The 18,531-nt window shown below is 45.7% G+C and overlaps 1 protein-coding gene across 1 annotated transcript in view; it reads left to right on the forward strand.

Annotated features, from left to right (window-relative positions):
- The window catches only part of SCTR (secretin receptor), a 78,783-nt gene that overhangs the window by 52,109 nt on the left and 8,143 nt on the right, over window positions 1-18,531 (forward strand). Inside the window, exons 7-9 of the mRNA XM_059052853.2 lie at window positions 8-161; window positions 14,046-14,106; window positions 15,706-15,775. Of these exons, the coding sequence (XP_058908836.1) occupies window positions 8-161; window positions 14,046-14,106; window positions 15,706-15,775 (285 nt within the window). The remainder of the gene's footprint in view (window positions 1-7; window positions 162-14,045; window positions 14,107-15,705; window positions 15,776-18,531) is intronic.

Raw genomic sequence — 18,531 nt, forward strand, 5'->3', positions numbered from 1 at the left:
TTTGCAGGTGGGCTGTAAGCTGGTCATGGTCTTCTTCCAGTACTGCATCATGGCCAACTACTCCTGGCTGCTGGTGGAAGGCCTCTACCTTCACACGCTCCTCGTCATCTCCTTCTTCTCAGAAAGGAAATGGCTCCAGGGCTTTATTGCCCTCGGATGGGGTATGTTTCTCCAGGGGTACGGTGGCTGCATGCTATGTGGGAAAGGGCACCGAGGCAAAAGGAGAAGGGTGTGGGCTCCAGTCTCAGCTCTATACTTAGTTAAGTTTGTGAACTTGTGTGATCTTAGACAAGTTGCTTGATGGTTAACTCTCTGGCCTCAGTTTGTCTGTCACATGGGAAAAAAATAGCTAAAACCTAGCCTCAATTTCTGGAATCCAAAGCCTTTACAGTTTGATACCCCCAACACCATTGCCTCGTCTTCCCCAGACGTTGCATCCATACATCCTCATTCCTGCTTCCTTTTGTATCAGTTAGGGTGCTTTTGACTGTAAGTATCAGAAAACCTGGCTTAGATAGGCTTTAAACATCAAAGAAATTAATTGGTTCATATAACTGACAAGTCCAGGGATCACCAGCTTCAGGTGAGGCTGAATCCAGCAGCTCAACGTTTCTTTTTGTTTTTCTGCTTTGCCTTCTGTAACATCAGTGTTATCATTAGGTGCTCCCAATGTAACTGCCAGCAGCTCTGGGCTTCTTCCTGGCATCATTGTTACATCTGATGAAAGAGAGAGGCTGTGTCCAAGTACTCCTGGCAAATACTCTGAGATTCACTCTGATTGGACCAGCTGAAGTGTTATTCACATCCTTGAACGAATCACAGGGGCCTGAGAGAATGGAATACACTGATTGGCTTAAGCTACTCAAACCACATAGCTTCCCAAAAGAAATTCAGGATTCAGTTTCCAGGAAGGAGGGGAAATGGTAGTAAGACAGCTAACTGCAGGCCCCATTGCTTCTCTTCCCCCTTTCCTTTCTGGTCATTGATGATAATAATTCTGATTTCTTGAGCACCTACCATATGCCAGGCTTTGAGCTCAACACTTTGCATGCATAATGTAATAATCACAACAACCTCCAGAGGCCTCTTAGAGGAACCTTGGCTCAGAGACATGACATAACATGCTCAGCTCACACTGTAGACAAGAGTAGAACCAGAATTCAAACCAATGCCTGTCTATTTGCAAAGCCCCTTAACTCTTATTCTGCTATAAACAAACATCCACCTATCCCTCCATCCACCCACCTTTCCATCCACCCGTCCATCCGTCCATCCGTCAGTCCATCCATCCATCCACCCATCCATCCATCCCTCCATCCCTCCATCCATCCATCCCTCCATCCATCCCTCCATCCCTCCATCCATCCATCCACCCATCCCTCCATCCCTCCATCCATCCATCCCTCCATCCCTCCATCCACCCATCCACCCACCCATCCATCCATCCTTCCATCCCTCCATCCATCCACCCATCCATCCTTCCATCCCTCCATCCCTCCATCCATCCCTCCATCCCTCCATCCCTCCATCCACCCACCCATCCACCCACCCATCCATCCATCCCTCCATCCATCCATCCCTCCTTCCATCCATCCATCCCTCCATCCCTCCCTCCCTCTATCCCTCCCTCCATCCATCCATCCTTCCATCCATCCATCCACCCATCCATCCACCCACCCACCCATCCACCAATCCCTCCATCCCTCCCTCCATCCATCCATCCATCCGTTGTTCATTTGATAAACATATGTAAGTTCCCCACTGGGTTCTAGACAGAGTCAGGTTTCTGTGAGTGACTCACAGGCCTACAGGGGTAGTCATATGTAGTAGCCATTAGCTTCATTTACTTTCTTCTTGGCGCCTTTAATTAAGAAGTGCCCCTGCCAGGAATGCCCTCCACTGCTCTCTGCTTGTCTAGACCCCTATGTGCAAAAAGGTCTCTATCTCCTCATCAGACCATCAGGGAAGTTGCCTGAACCAGCGGAGCTCCCTGAGCCCTCCTGCTTCTGAACTTTGGCAGCCTGATTAGCACATGACCCTCAGTCAGCAGGAGATGCAGGCTCTGCAGATCTGGATTTCCGCACAGGCCGGTAGTTCCAGAGAGCCTGGGACAGGGGACTTGCCATATGCTGCTAGCTCTGCCCCAGAGGCCCCCGGTGCCTAGCCACCTCACTGAGCCTTGACTCCCACATCTGCCAGGATTTCCCTGCGTGAACCTGGACAGCTTCGTCATCCATAATATCAGGATCATAATTTGCTGAACTTTCTTTGAGCACTTCTTTGTGCACAGAAGGGCTTACAGAGATTACAAAAACAAAAACAAACATGCTCCCTTCGCTCCAGGGGTTGGTAGCCTAGCAAGGAGACAAAAGTGTATTGTGATAATATCTCCATCACGGGTTTTTAGGGGTTTAAGTGAGATAACGAGAGCCTTATTTTCTAACTCAAATATATATATATATATTTTTTAATTTTTAAACATCTTTATTTGAGTATAACTGTTTTACAATAGTGTGTTAGTTTCTCTTTTACAACAAAGTGAATCAGTTATACATATACATATGTTCCCATAACTCTTCCCTCTTTTGTCACCCTCCCTCCCACGCTCCCTATCCCACCCCTCTAGGTGGTCACTAAGTACAGAGGTGCACTCCCTGTGCTATGCTGTAGCTTCCCACTAGCTATCTAATTTACATTTGGTAGTGTGTATATGTCCCTGCCACTGTCTCACATCGTCACAGCTTACCCTTCCCCCTCCCCATATCCTCAAGTCCATGCTCTAGTAGGTCTGTGTTTTATTCCCATCCTACCACTAATCTCCTCATGACTTTTTTTTTTTTTTTTTTAGATTCCATATATATGTGTTAGCATGCGGTATTTGTTTTTATCCTTCTGACTTACTTCACTCTGTATGACAGATTCCAGGTCTATCCACCTCATTACAAATAACTCAGTTTCATTTCTTTTTATGGCTGAGTAATATTCCATTGTATATATGTGCCACATCTTCCTTATCCATTCATCTGTTGATGGACACTTAGGTTGCTTCCATGTCCTGGCTATCGTAAATAGAGCTGCAATAAACATTTTGGTACATGACTCTTTTTGAATTATGGTTTTCTCAGGGTATATGCCCAGTAGTGGGATTGCTGGGTCATATGGTAGTTCTATTTGTAGTTTTTTAAGGAACCTCCATACTGTTCTCCATAGTGGCTGTATCAATTTACATTCCCACCAGCAGTGCAAGAGTGTTCCCTTTTCTCCACACCCTCTCCAGCATTTATTGTTTCTAGAGTTTTTGATGATGGCCAATCTGGCCGGTGTGAGATGATATCTCATTGTAGTTTTGATTTGTATTTCTCTAATGATTAATGATGTTGAGCATTCTTTCATGTGTTTGTTGGCTATCTGTATATCTTCTTTGGAGAAATGTCTATTTAGTTCTTCTGCCCATTTTTGGATTGGGCTGTTTGTTTTTTTGTTATTGAGCTGCATGAGTTGCTTACAAATTTTGGATATTAATCCTTTGTCAGTTGCTTCATTTGCAAATATTTTCTCCCATTCTGAGGGTTGTCTTTTGGTCTTGTTTATGGTATCCTTTGCTGTGCAAAAGCTTTTAAGTTTCATTAGATCCCATTTGTTTATTTTTGTTTTTATTTCCATTTCTCTAGGAGATGGGTCAAAAAGGATCTTGCTGTAATTGATGTCATAGAGTGTTCTGCCTATGTTTTCCTCTAAGAGTTTGATAGTGTCTGGCCTTACATTTAGGTCTTTAACCCATTTTGAGTTTATTTTTGTGTATGGTGTTAGGGAGTGTTCTAATTTCATACTTCTACAGGTAGCTGTCCAGTTTTCACAGCACCACTTATTGAAGAGGCTGTCTTTTCTCCACTGTATATTCTTGCCTCCTTTATCAAAGATAAGGTGACCATATGTGTGTGGGTTTATCTCTGGGCTTTCTATCCTGTTCCATTGATCTATATTTCTGTTTTTGTGCCAGTACCATACTGTCTTGATTACTGTGGCCTTGTAGTATAGTCTGAAGTCAGGGAGCCTGATTCCTCCAGCTCCGTTTTTCATTCTCAAGATTGCTTTGGCTATTCGGGGTCTTTTGTGTTTCCATACAAATTGTGATATTCTTTTTTCTAGTTCTGTAAAAAATGCCAGTGGTAATTTGATAGGGATTGCATTGAATCTGTAGATTGCTTTGGGTAATACAGTCATTTTCACTATGTTGATTCTTCCAATCCAAGAACATGGTATATTTCTCCACCTATTTGTATCATCTTTAATTTCTTTCATCAGTGTCTTATAGTTTTCTGCATACAAGTCTTTTGTCTCCTTAGGTAGGTTTATTCCTAGATATTTTATTCTTTTTGTTGCAATGGTAAATGGGAGTGTTTTCTTAATTTCATTCTCAGATTTTTCATCATTAGTGTATAAGAATGCCAGAGATTTCTGTGCATTAACTTTGTATCCTGCTACTTTACCAAATTCATTGATTAGTTCTAGTAGTTTTCTGGTAGCATCCTTAGTATTCTCTATGTATAGTATCATGTCATCTGCAAACAGTGACAGCTTTACTTCTTCTTTTCCTATTTGGATTCCTTTTATTTCTTTATTTTCTCTAATTGCTGTGGCTAGAACTACCAAAACTAGGTTGAATAAGAGTGGTGAGAGTGGGCAACCTTGTCTTGTTCCTGATCTTAGTGGAAATGGTTTCAGTTTTTCACCATTGAGAACAATGCTGGCTGTGGGTTTGTCATATATTGCCTTTATGATGTTGAGGAAAGTTCCCTCTATGCCTACTTTCTGCAGGGTTTTTTATCATAAATTGGTGTTGAATTTTGTCAAAAGCTTTCTCTGCATCTATTGAGATGATCATATGGTTTTTCTCCTTCAGTTTGTTGATATGGTGTATCACGTTGATTGATTTGCGTATATTGAAGCATCCTTGCATTCCTGGGATAAACCCCACTTGATCATGGTGTATGATCCTTTTAATGTGCTGTTGGATTCTGTTTGCTAGTATTTTGTTGAGGATTTTTGCATCTATGTTCATCAGTGATATTGGCCTATAGTTTTCTTTCTTTGTGACGTCTTTGTCTGGTTTTGGTATCAGGGTGATGGTGGCCTCGTAGAATGAGTTTGGGAGTGTTCCTCCCTCTGCTATCTGTTGGAAGAGTTTGGAGTTAGCTCTTCTCTAAATGTTTGATAGAATTCGCCTGTGAAGCCGTCTGGTCCTGGACTTTTGTTTGTTGGAAGATTTTTAATCACAGTTTCAATTTCAGTGCTTGTGATTGGTCTGTTCATGTTTTCTATTTCTTCCTGGTTCAGTCTTGGCAGGTTGTGCATTTCTAAGAATTTGTCCATTTCTTCCAGGTTGTCCATTTTATTGCCATAGAGTTGCTTGTAGTAATCTCTAATAATCTTTTGTATTTCTGCAGAGTCAGTTGTTACATCTCCTTTTTCATTTCTAATTCTATTGATTTGAGTCTTCTCCCTTTTTTTCTTGATGAGTCTGGCTAAGGGTTTATCAATTTTATTTATCTTCTCAAAGAACCAGCTTTTACTTTTATTGATCTTTGCTATTGTTTCCTTCATTTCTTTTTCATTTATTTCTGATCTGATCTTTATGATTTCTTTCCTTCTGCTAAATTTGGGGTTTTTTTGTTCTTCCTTCTCTAATTGCTTTAGGTGCAAAGTTAAGTTGTTTATTCGAGATGCTTCCTGTTTCTTAAGGTATGATTGTATTGCTATAAACTTCCCTCTTAGAACTGCTTTTGCTGTATCCCATAGGTTTTGGGTCGTCGTGTCTCCATTGTCATTTGTTTCTAGGTACTTTTTGATTTCCTCTTTGATTTCTTCAGTGATCACTTCGTTATTAAGTAGTGTATTGTTTAGCCTCCATGTGTTTGTATTTTTTACAGATCTTTTCCTGTAATTGATATCTAGTCTCATAGCGATGTGGTCAGAAAAGATACTTGATACGATTTCAATTTTCTTAAATTTGCCAAGGCTAGATTTGTGACCCAAGATATGATCTATCCTGGAGAATGTTCCATGGGCACTTGAGAAAAATGTGTATTCTGTTGTTTTTGGATGGAATGTCCTATAAATATCAAGTAAATCCATCTTGTATAATGTTTCATTTAAAGCTTGTGTTTCCTTATTTATTTTCATTTTGGATGATCTGTCCATTGGTGACAGGGGGGTGTTAAAGTCCCCTACTATGATTGTGTTACTGTCGATTTCCCCTTTTATGGCTGTTAGTATTTGCCTTATGTATTGAGGTGCGCCTATGTTGGGTGCATAAATATTTACAATTGTTATATCTTCTTCATGGATCGATCCCTTGATCATTATATAGTGTCCTTCTTTGTCTCTTGTAATAGTTTTTATTTTAAAGTCTATTTTGTCTGATATGAGAATTGCTACTCCAGCTTTCTTCTGATTTCCATTTGCATGGAATATCTTTTTCCATCCCCTCACTTTCAGCCTGTAAGTGTCCCTAGGTCTGAAGTGGGTCTCTTGTAGACAGCATATATATGGGTCCTGTTTTTGTATCCATTCAGCCAGTCTGTGTCTTTTGGTGGGAGCATTTAATCCATTTACATTTAAGGTAATTATTGATATGTGTGTTCCTATTACCATTTACTTAATTGTTTCAGGTTGTTCTTGTAGGTCTTTTCCTTCTCTTATGTTTCTTGCTTAGAGAAGTTCCTTTAGCATTTGTTGTAAAGCTGGTTTGGTGGTGCTGTACTCTCTCAGCTTTTGCTTGTCTGTAAAGGTTTTAATTTCTCCATCAAATCTGAATGAGATCCTTGCTGGGTAGAGTAGTCTTGGTTGTAGGTTTTTTTCCTTCATCACTTTAAATATGTCCTGCCACTCCCTTCTGGCTTGTAGAGTATCTGCTGAAAGATCAGATGTTAGCCTTATGGGGATTCCCTTGTGTGTTATTTGTTGTTTTTCCCTTGCTGCTTTTAATATGTTTTCTTTGTATTTAATTTTTGACAGTTTGATTATTATGTGTCTCGGCGTGTTTATCCTTGGGTTTATCCTGTATGGGACTCTCTGTGCTTCCTGGATTTGGTTGACTATTTCCTTTCCTATATTAGGGAAGTTTTCAACTATAATCTCTTCAAATATTTTCTCAGTCCCTTTCTTTTTCTCTTCTTCTTCTGGGACCCCTATTTTTCGAATGTTGGTGCGTTTAATGTTGTCCCAGAGATCTCTGAGACTGTCCTCAGTTCTTTTCATTCTTTTTTCTTTCTTCTGCTCTGCAGTAGTTATTTCCACTATTTTATCTTCCAGGTCACTTATCCGTCCTTCTGCCTCAGTTATTCTGCTATTGATCCCATCTAGAGTATTTTTCATTTCATTTATTGTGTTGCTCATTATTGCTTGCTTCCTCTTTATTTCTTCTAGGTCCTTTTTAACTGTTTCTTGCAATTTGTCTATTCTATTTCCAAGATTTTGCATCATCTTCACCATCATTATTCTAAATTCTCTTTCAGGTAGATTGGCTATTACCTCTTCATCTGTTAGGTCTGGTGTGTTTTTATCTTGTTCCTTCATCTGCTGTGTGTTTTTCTGTCTTCTCATTTTGCTTATCTTACTGTGTTTGGGGTCTCCCTTTTGCAGGCTGCAGGTTCGTATTTCTATCTATTTTTGGTGGCTGTCCCCAGTGGCTGAGGTTGCTTCAGTGGGTTGAGCAGGTTTCCTGGTTGGGGGGACCAGTTCCCCTGTTCTGGTGGATGAGGCTGGATCCCATCTCCCTGGTGGGTAGGTCCACGTCTGGGGGCGTGTATGGGGATGTCGGTAGCCTTACTGTGATTTTAGGCAGCATCTCTGCTAATGGATGGGGCTGTAGACCTGTCTCACTCTTTGTTGGGTATAGGGTGTCCAGCACTGTTCGTTGCTGGTCCTTGAGTGAATCTGGGTCTTGGTGTTGAGATGGAGATCTCTGGGAGATTTTCGCCGTTTGATATTACGTGGAGCTGAGAGGTCTCTTGTGGACCAGTGTCCTGAGGTTAGTTCTCCCACCTCAGAGACACAGCCTTGACACCTGGCTGGAGTGCCAAGAGCCTTTAATCCACATGGCTATAAGAGACAAAAGAAACACAGTGTAAGCTGTGTCACCTGTTAAAGCTGATAATCCACAGTCTTGTCAGCCTCCTTGGAATACACTGAATGGGAGAGAGGAACCCTCTGGACTTTTGTCTGAAGCAAGGTCCTGGAGCGACACCCCACCGTGTGCGGCCAACACTGAGCAGGACGGAAGCAGGCTGCGCTCCAAATATATTTTTTAAATATTTGTTTATTTATCTGACTGCGCTGGGTCTTAGTTGCAGCACGCGGGATCTTTAGTTGCAGCAAGTGGGATCTTTTAGTTGCAGCATGTGGGATCTAGTTCCCTGACCAGGGATGGAACCCGGGCCCCCTACACTGGGAGCACAGAGCCTTAGCCACTGGGCCACCAGGGAAGTCCCTCTTCCTCAAATATTTATTGAGCATCTACTATATGCCAGGCCCTGGGGATAGAGCAGCACATTAAACAGCAGTGGTTCCTTCTCTCCGTGCCTCTCTGCCTGCACAACCCCCAGGGGACATGAAGGGACTCAGGAAGGTCTAAAGCTGTCTGTGAGAGGCTCTTGTCTTGCAAAAGCAGCGGCCCCTGCCTCAGTTTGTACTCACCCCCCTCCCCAGAGATAGGTTGCTGAAATGAGTATGTGGCCACCATAAAACTTTGCAAAAAAAAAAAAAAAAAAAACATTTTTTTTATGTAGGAAAAAATATTACCATAGTCCCATCTGTTGAACATTTTCTAGGATTTCCTTCCAGACTTTTTTTATACTCCCAGTTTTTCCCACATGGTTGCAATCGTCCTGTATGTAGAATTTTGAATCTTGCCTCTTTCCGTGAACACAGAAGCACGCTCTGTATTCTTTCAAGTCTTCAGTAAACATTTTTAACCACTGTGTTTATGTATGTAACCAAATACCTATTCTTTGGATGTTCAGGTTGTTTCTCATTTTTCACTGTGATAAATAACACAGTGAGGAATACTTTTATGGGCAAAGCTTATTCCATGTGTAATAGAGAATCCTGGAATTGGGAGCCCTGAGTCAGAAGGCACAAGCTTTTGATGTTTTTATTACTTATCCAAAGCTTTTACTTTTTCAAGGTGGCTGGGGTGTCAGACTGTGCCCAGGAAAGAGTGATACCTCTGGCTTTTATAGGAGCTGCGTCAAACTCCCATTCACTGAGGGAACTCAGACTGGGGGTACTGCAGCTGGAGCTGCATTGGAACCATGCAGAGGGCACGTCAACCTGGTTGCCTGGGCCCCGCCCCACAGTCTCAGTCCAGTGGGCCAGCGGTGGAGCCTGAGACTCTGCATTTCTAACCAGGTCCCAGGTGATGCTGATACCGCTGTTGCAGGGACCACAGTGAGAACCACAACTTAAGCCATTATCCGCTTTTCAAACTTTTCCACCGACTCACTGTTAAAGATGTAAGACAAATCATCATAAACAGGTGGCCCTCAGAATCCATGTTTGCCCAAAGTACCCACAACTGAGGCAGAGAATTTTTTTTAATCAAAGTCATACGTGCACTTGGTTTAAAGAATTAAATAGAACTACAAGTCTAAGATGAAAAAACAAAAGCAAGCGGCCTCCTGAAGAGGCTTCCACTTCTGCCACCCAGATGTAACATCCCCCAGCTCTTTAGCTGCCCTCTTGATGTCTGCTCTCATGTTTCCAAACAATATTCTACCATGTCTTGATTTGTCCATCTGAAGCATTGTTTTTTTTTTTAAACTGTCTATTCACATCCTTGGCCCACTTTTTAAAAAATATTCATTTGTTTATTTGGCTGCGTCGTGTCTTAGTTGTGGCACGCAGGATCTTCGCTGCGGCACGCGGGATCTTTTCGTTGTGGCGTGCGGGCTGTAGAGCGCACCGGCTTAGTTTTCCTTCCACATGTGGGATCTTAGTTCCCAGACTAGGGATCCAACCCGCGTCCCCTGCATTGGAAGGTGGATTCTTAACCACTGTACCGCCAGGGAAGTCCTGAGGCGTTATTTGTTGACTCCTTGTGATTAAAGGGAAGAGTATAAAATTCTTCATCTGCCACCTCCATCCTCCCGTTACAGTCTTTCACAGTTTAGGGCTAAATCACAGTATTCAATGTATACATCATCATGTCTATGTAAATATTGTTTACTACCGAGCCAACTGGTGTACATTGGTTTTTACTTCCAATATTTAAGTTTTTATATTTTATGGAGTCATTTTTTAATTTAATTTTTATTTTCTTTTGGAGTATAGTTGATTTACAATGTTATGTTGATTTCAGGTGTACAGCAGAGTGGATCAGTTATACATATACATATATCCACTCTTTTTCAGATTCTTTTCCCATATAGGTTATTACATAATATTGAGTAGCATTCCCTGTGCTATACAGTAGGTCCTTGCTGGTTATCTATTTTATATATAGTAGTGTGTGTGTGTGTGTTAATCCCAAACTTATGGAGTCATTTTATATTGACTCATTTTGTGTTGCTGTCATTAATTCTCCCACATTCTCAACAGAACTGGAAAACCCTCCAGTGCTGGTTCCCCATCATCAAATGCAACAACGTGAAGTCTGTTAGTTCCTATTTGTTTGGTTTATTCCTGCTGTATTAGTGTTCTAGGGCTGCTGTAACAAGTTGCCACTTGTCTTAAAACAACAGAAATGTATTGTCTCCCAGTTCTGGAGGCCGGAAGTTCAAAGTCTGGTCTTGGCAGGGCTGATTTCCTCCTGAGGGCTCTGAGGGACAATATGCTCTATGCCCCTCCCCTCATTTCTGGTGGTTGCGGGCAGTCTTTGGCCTTCTTTGCCTTGTAGGAGCCTCACTCCAATCTCTCCCTCCATCTTTACATGGTCTTCTTCCCTCTATGTCTCCTCTCTGTGTGTGTATCTCACAGCCTTCTTAAAACGATGCCAGTGATATTGGATTAAGGTCCTTATAAGTATGACTTCGTCTTAACTAATAACACCTGTGAAGACCCTATCTCCCAAAAAGGTCACATCCTAAGGCTCTAGGGATATGAACCTTGGGGGGTGCTATTTAACGTGATATACCCACCCGTGTTCTTTCTAGAAAAGCCTTCTGTCCTCCTGCTCTGCTTGGGATGGTCATTCTCTAGACTTGCTCAACTCCCTTAACCTTCAGGCTGAGATATCCTTCGTTTTCCTCCACGAATCCTATTCCTTGACTTCTTGTCTGCCTCTCTTTGCTTTACTGTCCAGTCGTGTTGGAGCACATCCTCCAGTGTCTGTCTTAACAAAGAGTGCATGGAAGCTACATTTTTTTTTTTTTTTTGTGGCTGCATTGGCTCTTCGTTGCTGTACGTGGGCTTTTCTCTAGTTGCGGCGAGCCGGGGCTACTCTTCGTTGCGGCGCACGGGCTTCTCACTTGCAGTGGCTTCTCTTGTTGCAGAGCACGGGCTCTAGGCATGCGGGCTTCAGTAGTTGTGGCGCGCGGGCTCAGTACTTGTGGTGCACGGGCTTAGTTGCTCTGCGGCATGTGGGATCTTCCTGGACCGGGGCTCGAACCCATGTCTCCTGCATTGGCAAGCAGATTCTCAACCACTGCACCACCAGGGAAGTCTGGAAGCTACATTTTTTTTGCATTGCATATCTAAACATATCTTTGTTCAACTTTCACACCCAATTTGTAGTTTTGCTGGGCATAGAAATTAGGTTGACAGTTATTTTTCCCCAGAATTTTGAAGGCCTTCTGTTTTGGCATCTGGTGTTATGTGACATGCCATGTCATTCTGTCGCCCGAGCCTTTTTACCCACCTCTGTATCAGCTGTAGAATCTGTAGAATCTTCTCTCTGTCTCCTGTGTTTTGAAATATCACAGGGATTGCCCCCATGCAAGTCTGCTGGTATGTGGTGCTCCTTTCATCTGGAAACTCACATCCTTCATTTCTTGGACAGTGTTCCTACACTGCCCCTTGGATCATTTCCTTCCCTCTGGTTTTTAATCCTCTCTTTCTGAAACTTTTGATCAGATGGTGCACATCCTGGAATTGGCTTCTAAGTTTCTTGTTTCTTTCCTCTGACTTTTCATTCCACACTTTGTGTTCTGCTTTCTGGGCAGCTCCTGGTCTACACCTTCCATCGCATCTATGGAATTAAAAAATCTCCATCATCATGTATTCAGCTTGCAAGCCCTCTTCCTTAGTCTCTGAATGCCCCTTGTTTTCGGCACCCTGTTTGTGTCTTGGAGAAGGAATGGTCCCTCTAATCTCACTGGTGATAGTCCTTAGAATTGTTTTGCTCAAGTTCCTCGTACAGCCTGTATGGTCTGTTTCCTCTGAGTTCCTTTTCTCTGGTTGTTGTGGTCCTTGCCTTTTATGTAGGCAGCTTTCCTCAGATGTGGTTGACCTTGGCGGTCCATATTTAAGAGTGAGTCGCTTTGGGGTTGACTGAAGGCCCTCTGTGTGTGTGTGGAGGGGAGCGGGGGGACACGTCTCTCAAGAGAGAGTCGGCTGGGAGCGGCCGCCGTGTTGGTGGGTCCTCAGCGTCGCTACTAGAGGCCCTTTGTCTGGGGCTGTTTGGTTCCTCCAGGGGAGAATCCTGCTGTTAGAAGTCTGAGAACTGAGCAGCCTGGGGGTGGGCTCTTACCAGTTAGCGGATGTCAGGCACGTCCATTAAAAATAGAATCTGAGCTCTATTTTATATAACTTAAAATTTTCTCGTAGCCACAATAAACACAGTAAAAAGAAACGAATTAGGTTCATTAATTAGTCAGATTAATTTCAGTAGTAAATTTTATTTAACCCACTATAACCCAAATATTAACATTTCGATGTACAATTTACAAAACCATCACTGACATGTTTTACAGTCTTTTTTGACTCTTGCAAATGTTCCAGTCTGCTGTCCTGCACTTTCAGCACAGCTCGTCTGAGAGCAGCCACGCATCAAGGGCTCAGTGGCCACGCGTGGCAGCACAGGTGTAGGTCCTTTCTGGGTCCTCGTGCCCGGCTGAGCACCCCTCCCACCCTCTGCTGGCCCAGAGCCCCAGTCCCCTTGGCTCTGTTTCTCCAGAGAATGCCCTTCTGTCGGGGATGAGCTCTGGCTGTGGGAGGGTGGTGCTGGCCGCCTGGGGTGGTTGCACGCTTCCTGCCTTCCAGCCCCATCCGCTCTCCTGCCTGCTGGCGTCCCGGGTGCCCTCACCACCGGGCCGGGCTCCTTCCCAGCGGCGGCCCCCGTGCCGCGCTTGTGTTTCAGCTTTGTCTGCTCTGGGGCATCAGTTACTGTTCCTCTGCCAGCTCCCGGGTCCCTACGTGTGCTGACATCTCTCGTGCACTGTACCCTCCTCGCCCATTCTTTGTGCTTACGGGCTTGTAGCTTTTTTATTTCTTTACTGTCATGTTGGAGGGGTTTCAGTGAGAAACAGAGATAAATGTATAAGTTCAATTTGTCCTGTTCAGCCAGAAGTCAGGAAGTGTTCTTGTATTTTATCTTTAAATTTCCTGTGTACTTACAATTCTCTAGTCCAAAACATATTTTTGTTTACATAACATTGATAGCTTATATTACCGGTTGAATGGCCAAGCTTTTTACAAACCAATATTCAAATAAAACTAAATCTTCTCCTGTGGCCTTGTATCTGCCCCAAATATCCCAGTTTGAGAAAGGGGCTCCAGCAGTGGCCTCCACAAGCTCCATGGGCCCTGGTCCCCTCCCTTCTCCCCTGCAGAGGTCCTCTGGAATCTGGCCCAAGCTCCCAGGAGCCCCCTGCCCCCCAGTGGCCTTCAGGATCTGTCTGATCCTGCCTCCGTTCCTAGGGATTCCTTGGCGCCCTTGAAGCATGAGGCTGCACGTTTACATGGGATGGCACTGGGGTTTCCATGGCAACGAGACCTTGGCACCTGCTTGCTGCCTGGCCTAGAATCACTGATTGTCCGGTCTCTCATAAGGGTGCTGAAAATTGAGTCCTCTCCTTTCTGCCCCCCACTTTATTTTTAACCCTCAGGTTCCCCAGCCATTTTTGTTGCTTCGTGGGCTGTCACCAGGCACTTTCTGGAAGATGTCGGGTAAGCTGGTGGATGCAGAGAGGTAACGAGGGTATGTTTTATCTTGCGCAGCTCTTCCAGCAGGACGGGCCCTTCTTTGGAGCTGTGAGCTAGGAGAGGCCTGTGTCTCAGACCTGGGGCCATAGGCGAGTTCTCTGCGGCGCAGGCTGCCGAATGCCCAGCCCTCCTGGGCTGGGCTGGGCCGGCCCAGCCGCTCTGTGGTTGGGTCAGGTGCCCGACGAGAGCTGTGAAACGCTGGCAGCTGCTCTGAGGGCCAGCCCAGCTCTTCCTCTCCTGGCAGCTCCCTCCTCTGACACGGGTGTGTGGGTCCCGCAGGCCCAGGGGAGCAGGAGAGCAGGAGAGCGGCCTTATAGCCCTGACGGGCACCAAGAGCTTTAGTCTCATTCTCCACAGACTTGGGCTCAGGGGCAGGGTAAGCCCGGGGGTTCCTGGGCATGCGCTCATGGAAGGAAAGCATGGAAGAAACCCGGGGGGAGGTGCGGCACCTGGGCCGAGGGGGAGGGAGGCCATGTGTCATCAGCGTAATGACACAGCCAGGCCAGAGAGTGGTCGAGGGCAGGCGAGGTGTGCACGTGTCTTGCAGTCCAAAAGAATCCTTTTCTTAAAAACATTTTTTATTTCTTTAATGTTGTATCTATTTTATTTATTTAGTTTTGGCTGCGTTGGGTCTTGGGTGCTGTGCACGGGCTTTCTCTAGTTGCGGCGAGCGGGGGCTGCTCTTTGTTGCGGTGCGTGGGCTTCTCATTGCGGTGGCATCTCTTGTTGCGGATCATGGGCTCTAGGCATGTGGGCTTCAGTAGTTGTGGCTTGTGGGCTCTAGAGTGCAGGCTCAGTACTTGTGGCATGCGGGCTTCAGTAGTTGTGGCTCATGGGCTCTAGAGCGCAGGCTCAGTAGTTGTGGCATGTGGGCTTCAGTAGTTGCAGCTCGTGGGCTCTAGAGCGCAGGCTCAGTAGTTATGGTGTACAGGCTTCATTGCTCCGTGGCATGTGGGATCTTCCTGGACCAGGGCTCGAACCCGTGTCCCCTGCATTGGCAGGCGGATTCTTAACCATTGTGCCACCAGGGAAGCCCCCCAAATAATCCTTCTAACTGGATAAATTCCCTTAAAAAAGAGTCTGGATTTTCAGCTTCTTTAGAACAAATAGAAAGTTCTATCAACATTTCCTGTGTGTCCTTGTGGCAAAAATGAGCTGGACAGAGTTGTGGCCGCCTTAGACCAAGCACAGGCTCTGCAGCTGCCAAGTGCCCCTGTGCCTGATGTCCCCGGGGCCGAGGTCACACGTCAGTCACCCTGACACTTCACTCCCTGAGGTCACCTGCCTGGCCACCATGCTCCCCGGTGCACTCTGACAGCGTGCTGGCTCTGGGGTCCAGAATCTTCCATCCCGGGCCCGCATGGCTCTGCTCCCCAGGTGCTCCCTTGGCCCCGGCAGTGCTCCTTGGCAGCAGAGGACGGTCAGCTCTCAGGGTGCTGAGCACACAGCCTCTCGGGTCAGGACCACAGTGTGGGTCCTTCCCGCAAAGGGGACCTCAGAGAACTAGTCTCTTCTGGTCAGCCAGCTCCCCACTCCTTGTGATGCCTGGCTGTCCCTCCCTAGGTGCTGGGACATCAATGCCAACGCGTCTATCTGGTGGGTCATTCGAGGGCCTGTGATCGTCTCCGTCCTGGTAAGTGGCCATCCCCCTGAGCTGGGCTCCAGTGGGAGAGACCAAAACAGGACCGGCCTGCAGGGCAGAGGGCCAGGGCAAGGCCAGCATTGCTGCCTCTGGGTGTGTGGAGGGTAAAACAGAGCTTCCGGGGGCTGGGCTGTGGCGGGAGGTCTGGGAGCTCCGCCCCCGAGAGGCCAGTGGACGGGAGGGCAGTGAGGCAGGTGGCAGGAGCTTGCCTGTGCCTGGTCCACGGGTGGCAGCTGCGGCGTGGCGAGCAGAGCTCCTTACCCGAACTGGCTGGCTCAGGCTGGCCTGAGGTTCCCCCTCCACTGGTTCAGAGCACTGGCGCCTGGTCATTTTTCTCGGTGGTCTCTGGTGGAAGTGGGTGGACTCACTGAGCTGAGAAAGCCAAGTGCCAGACTGGTCTTGGGCCTCCGGGGGGCTGTGACGGGGACAGGCCCGGAGGGGTGGCCCCAGCGGAGCGATTCAGGAGGGACTCGTGGACAGGGGAGCTCAGGCGTCTCAACCCTGACTGGACTCTCAACCTGGGAGCTTTCTAAAAACAGTGATAGCAGAGATGCAGGGTCTCCTTGTCTTGGGGAGGGTCCTGGGGGCTCGTCTTGCTTTTACGTTCCCAGCTGATTGTGTTCTGCAACCCAGCGGCCCTTAGCTGGGCCTGGGGCCTGGATAGGGACAAGAAAGACACATGGGGCGGCCCCTCTCCGCAAGTAGTGTGCACAGGCCCCGAGGGGTGCCAAGGCTGCAGAACCAGGTGACAGAACGTGCCCCTCCTGGGCTCACAGGAGGGTGGGACAGGGCAGCAGCCCCCTCCTCTGCTGATGGCTGACTGGCTCACCTCCTGGGGCCGTCCATGACCACCTTCTTTTTTTTTCAAAAATAACAGACTTTTATTCGATCCTGCCTACCATCTCAACTTGCAATAGGAGAGCTGGAAATTGTAGAGAAATCTGCGTGGCAGCCACATCAGGCCAGTGGGTAGCTCAGGAGAGTATAACGACTTCCTATTTCTGCTTTTCTCAGTAGGTGTGAGGGCCATTCATTAATCCGGAAGCACTCAGGGAAGAGGGTGCCTGATGGGGTAGTAATGCAGAGTGTACTGCTAGCAGAGGGGGTATCGAGCACTTTAAACAAGACTTTACGTTTGCTCCCCTAAGACATTGCTACCCAAAGTCTTTTTATGGTAACAAATAATTTGATGATCATTTTTATTTGCTAACCTTAGCATAGTGTTTTATAATCTGACTAAATTGAAGCTTAAGGGATAATGAAAGGTATTAAGCTTTCATTTCCTACTACAGTCAATACGCTGAAAACAGTATAATGAAATCTGCTGTTATTTACCAAAAGTTGTTTTTTGTCAGCTTGTCACATTTAGATAATGTCAGAACCTTTTTTATTACGTTGATAATGTGGTGGAAAAACATTGACTCTGTCACTAACTATGTTTTAATAAGAATGTACTTGTTTTTCCATAAAATCAAAATATATTTTCATTTCTAAAATGATGGAATTCATGTAAAAAATTGGAAAATACAAAGTGTATTTTTAAAAAGGGAATAAAATCACCCATATTTTTAGTACCTAGATGCACATTGTGATCACATGCTTTTCCTTCCTATTTTTTTCTTTGAGCACATGTACTTTTTCAAAAATGCTTAATATAGATTTGTGTCCTAGTTTGTTTTTTTCACTTAGCAATAGATGTAATCTTTCCCACGTCATTTGAAATTATTTGACCAGCTGATGTGCTATAGCTGCATAAGGCTGAGCCAGTTTCCCTGCTGTAACTGTGGGGCTTGGACAGCCCAGCCTGCGAGAGCCCCAGGGCCCAGGCTGCTTTCACAAGACTGTAGTCTCTGTAGGGACTGACGGATATGTGGGGTGGGCACTCCTGATGCAAAGTTTCTCCCTACCAGCCTGTCACGGGGCCTAGAATTCCACTATTTAAGACTCATCCTAGGGATAGTTAAGATTTTCCCTCTTGCTTTCAAGTTCTCCCTGTTAAATTAAATACAATTCAAAGGCACAAAATGAAATAAAATAAAAGAGACTTTGTTAGTTTACACCACGCATGGCTTAGAGCAAGATGCACAAACAGCGACCTGAGAAGTGTCCTGAAGCAGGGGCGCTGGGCTGGGGCCCCAGCCAGGCTGCTAATCCTGTGTCTTCTGGCCACTGTCCCCAGGCCCCAGGGGGCCCAGCCAGTCAGCTCCACTGATCCTGCTGCTGCAAAATGATTCTAGAGCTGGTGGGGGAGGGGAGGAGAGGGGCCGACGCACGGGCAGCTTCCTAGTGAGTGTTGCTGGCACTGGGCACTGGAGCTGGGGAAGGGAACACCAAAAGAAATAGACTCCGTTCCTGTCCTTCAGAAAGTTAGGATTCAACTGGTGATTAGTGGACACACACAGATGCTTGCATTTGGCCCCCTTCAAGTATTTCAAGTGCTCTGACAAGTAGCATCATCCCTAACTACAGTGAATCAGGAAAAGGAGGTAATCAAGAAGGCTTCCTGGAGCTGGTGATTGACCTGCAGAGATTCTGTAAGTCTCCGAAGCAGTGGTTCTCAAAGTGTGGCCCCTAAACCAGCAGCTTCACCTGGGAGCTTGTTAAAGATGCACATCTTGGGAATTCCCTGGCGGTCCAGTGGTTAGGACTCCGTGCTTTCATTTGCCGAGGGCTTGGTTGGGGAACTAAGATCCTGCAGGCCATGTGGTGTGGCCAAAAAAAAAAAAAAAAAAGTAAATCTCATTTGC

Source organism: Kogia breviceps, chromosome 2 (assembly GCF_026419965.1).
Source record: "Kogia breviceps isolate mKogBre1 chromosome 2, mKogBre1 haplotype 1, whole genome shotgun sequence".
Classification (NCBI taxonomy): Eukaryota; Metazoa; Chordata; class Mammalia; order Artiodactyla; family Physeteridae; genus Kogia; species Kogia breviceps.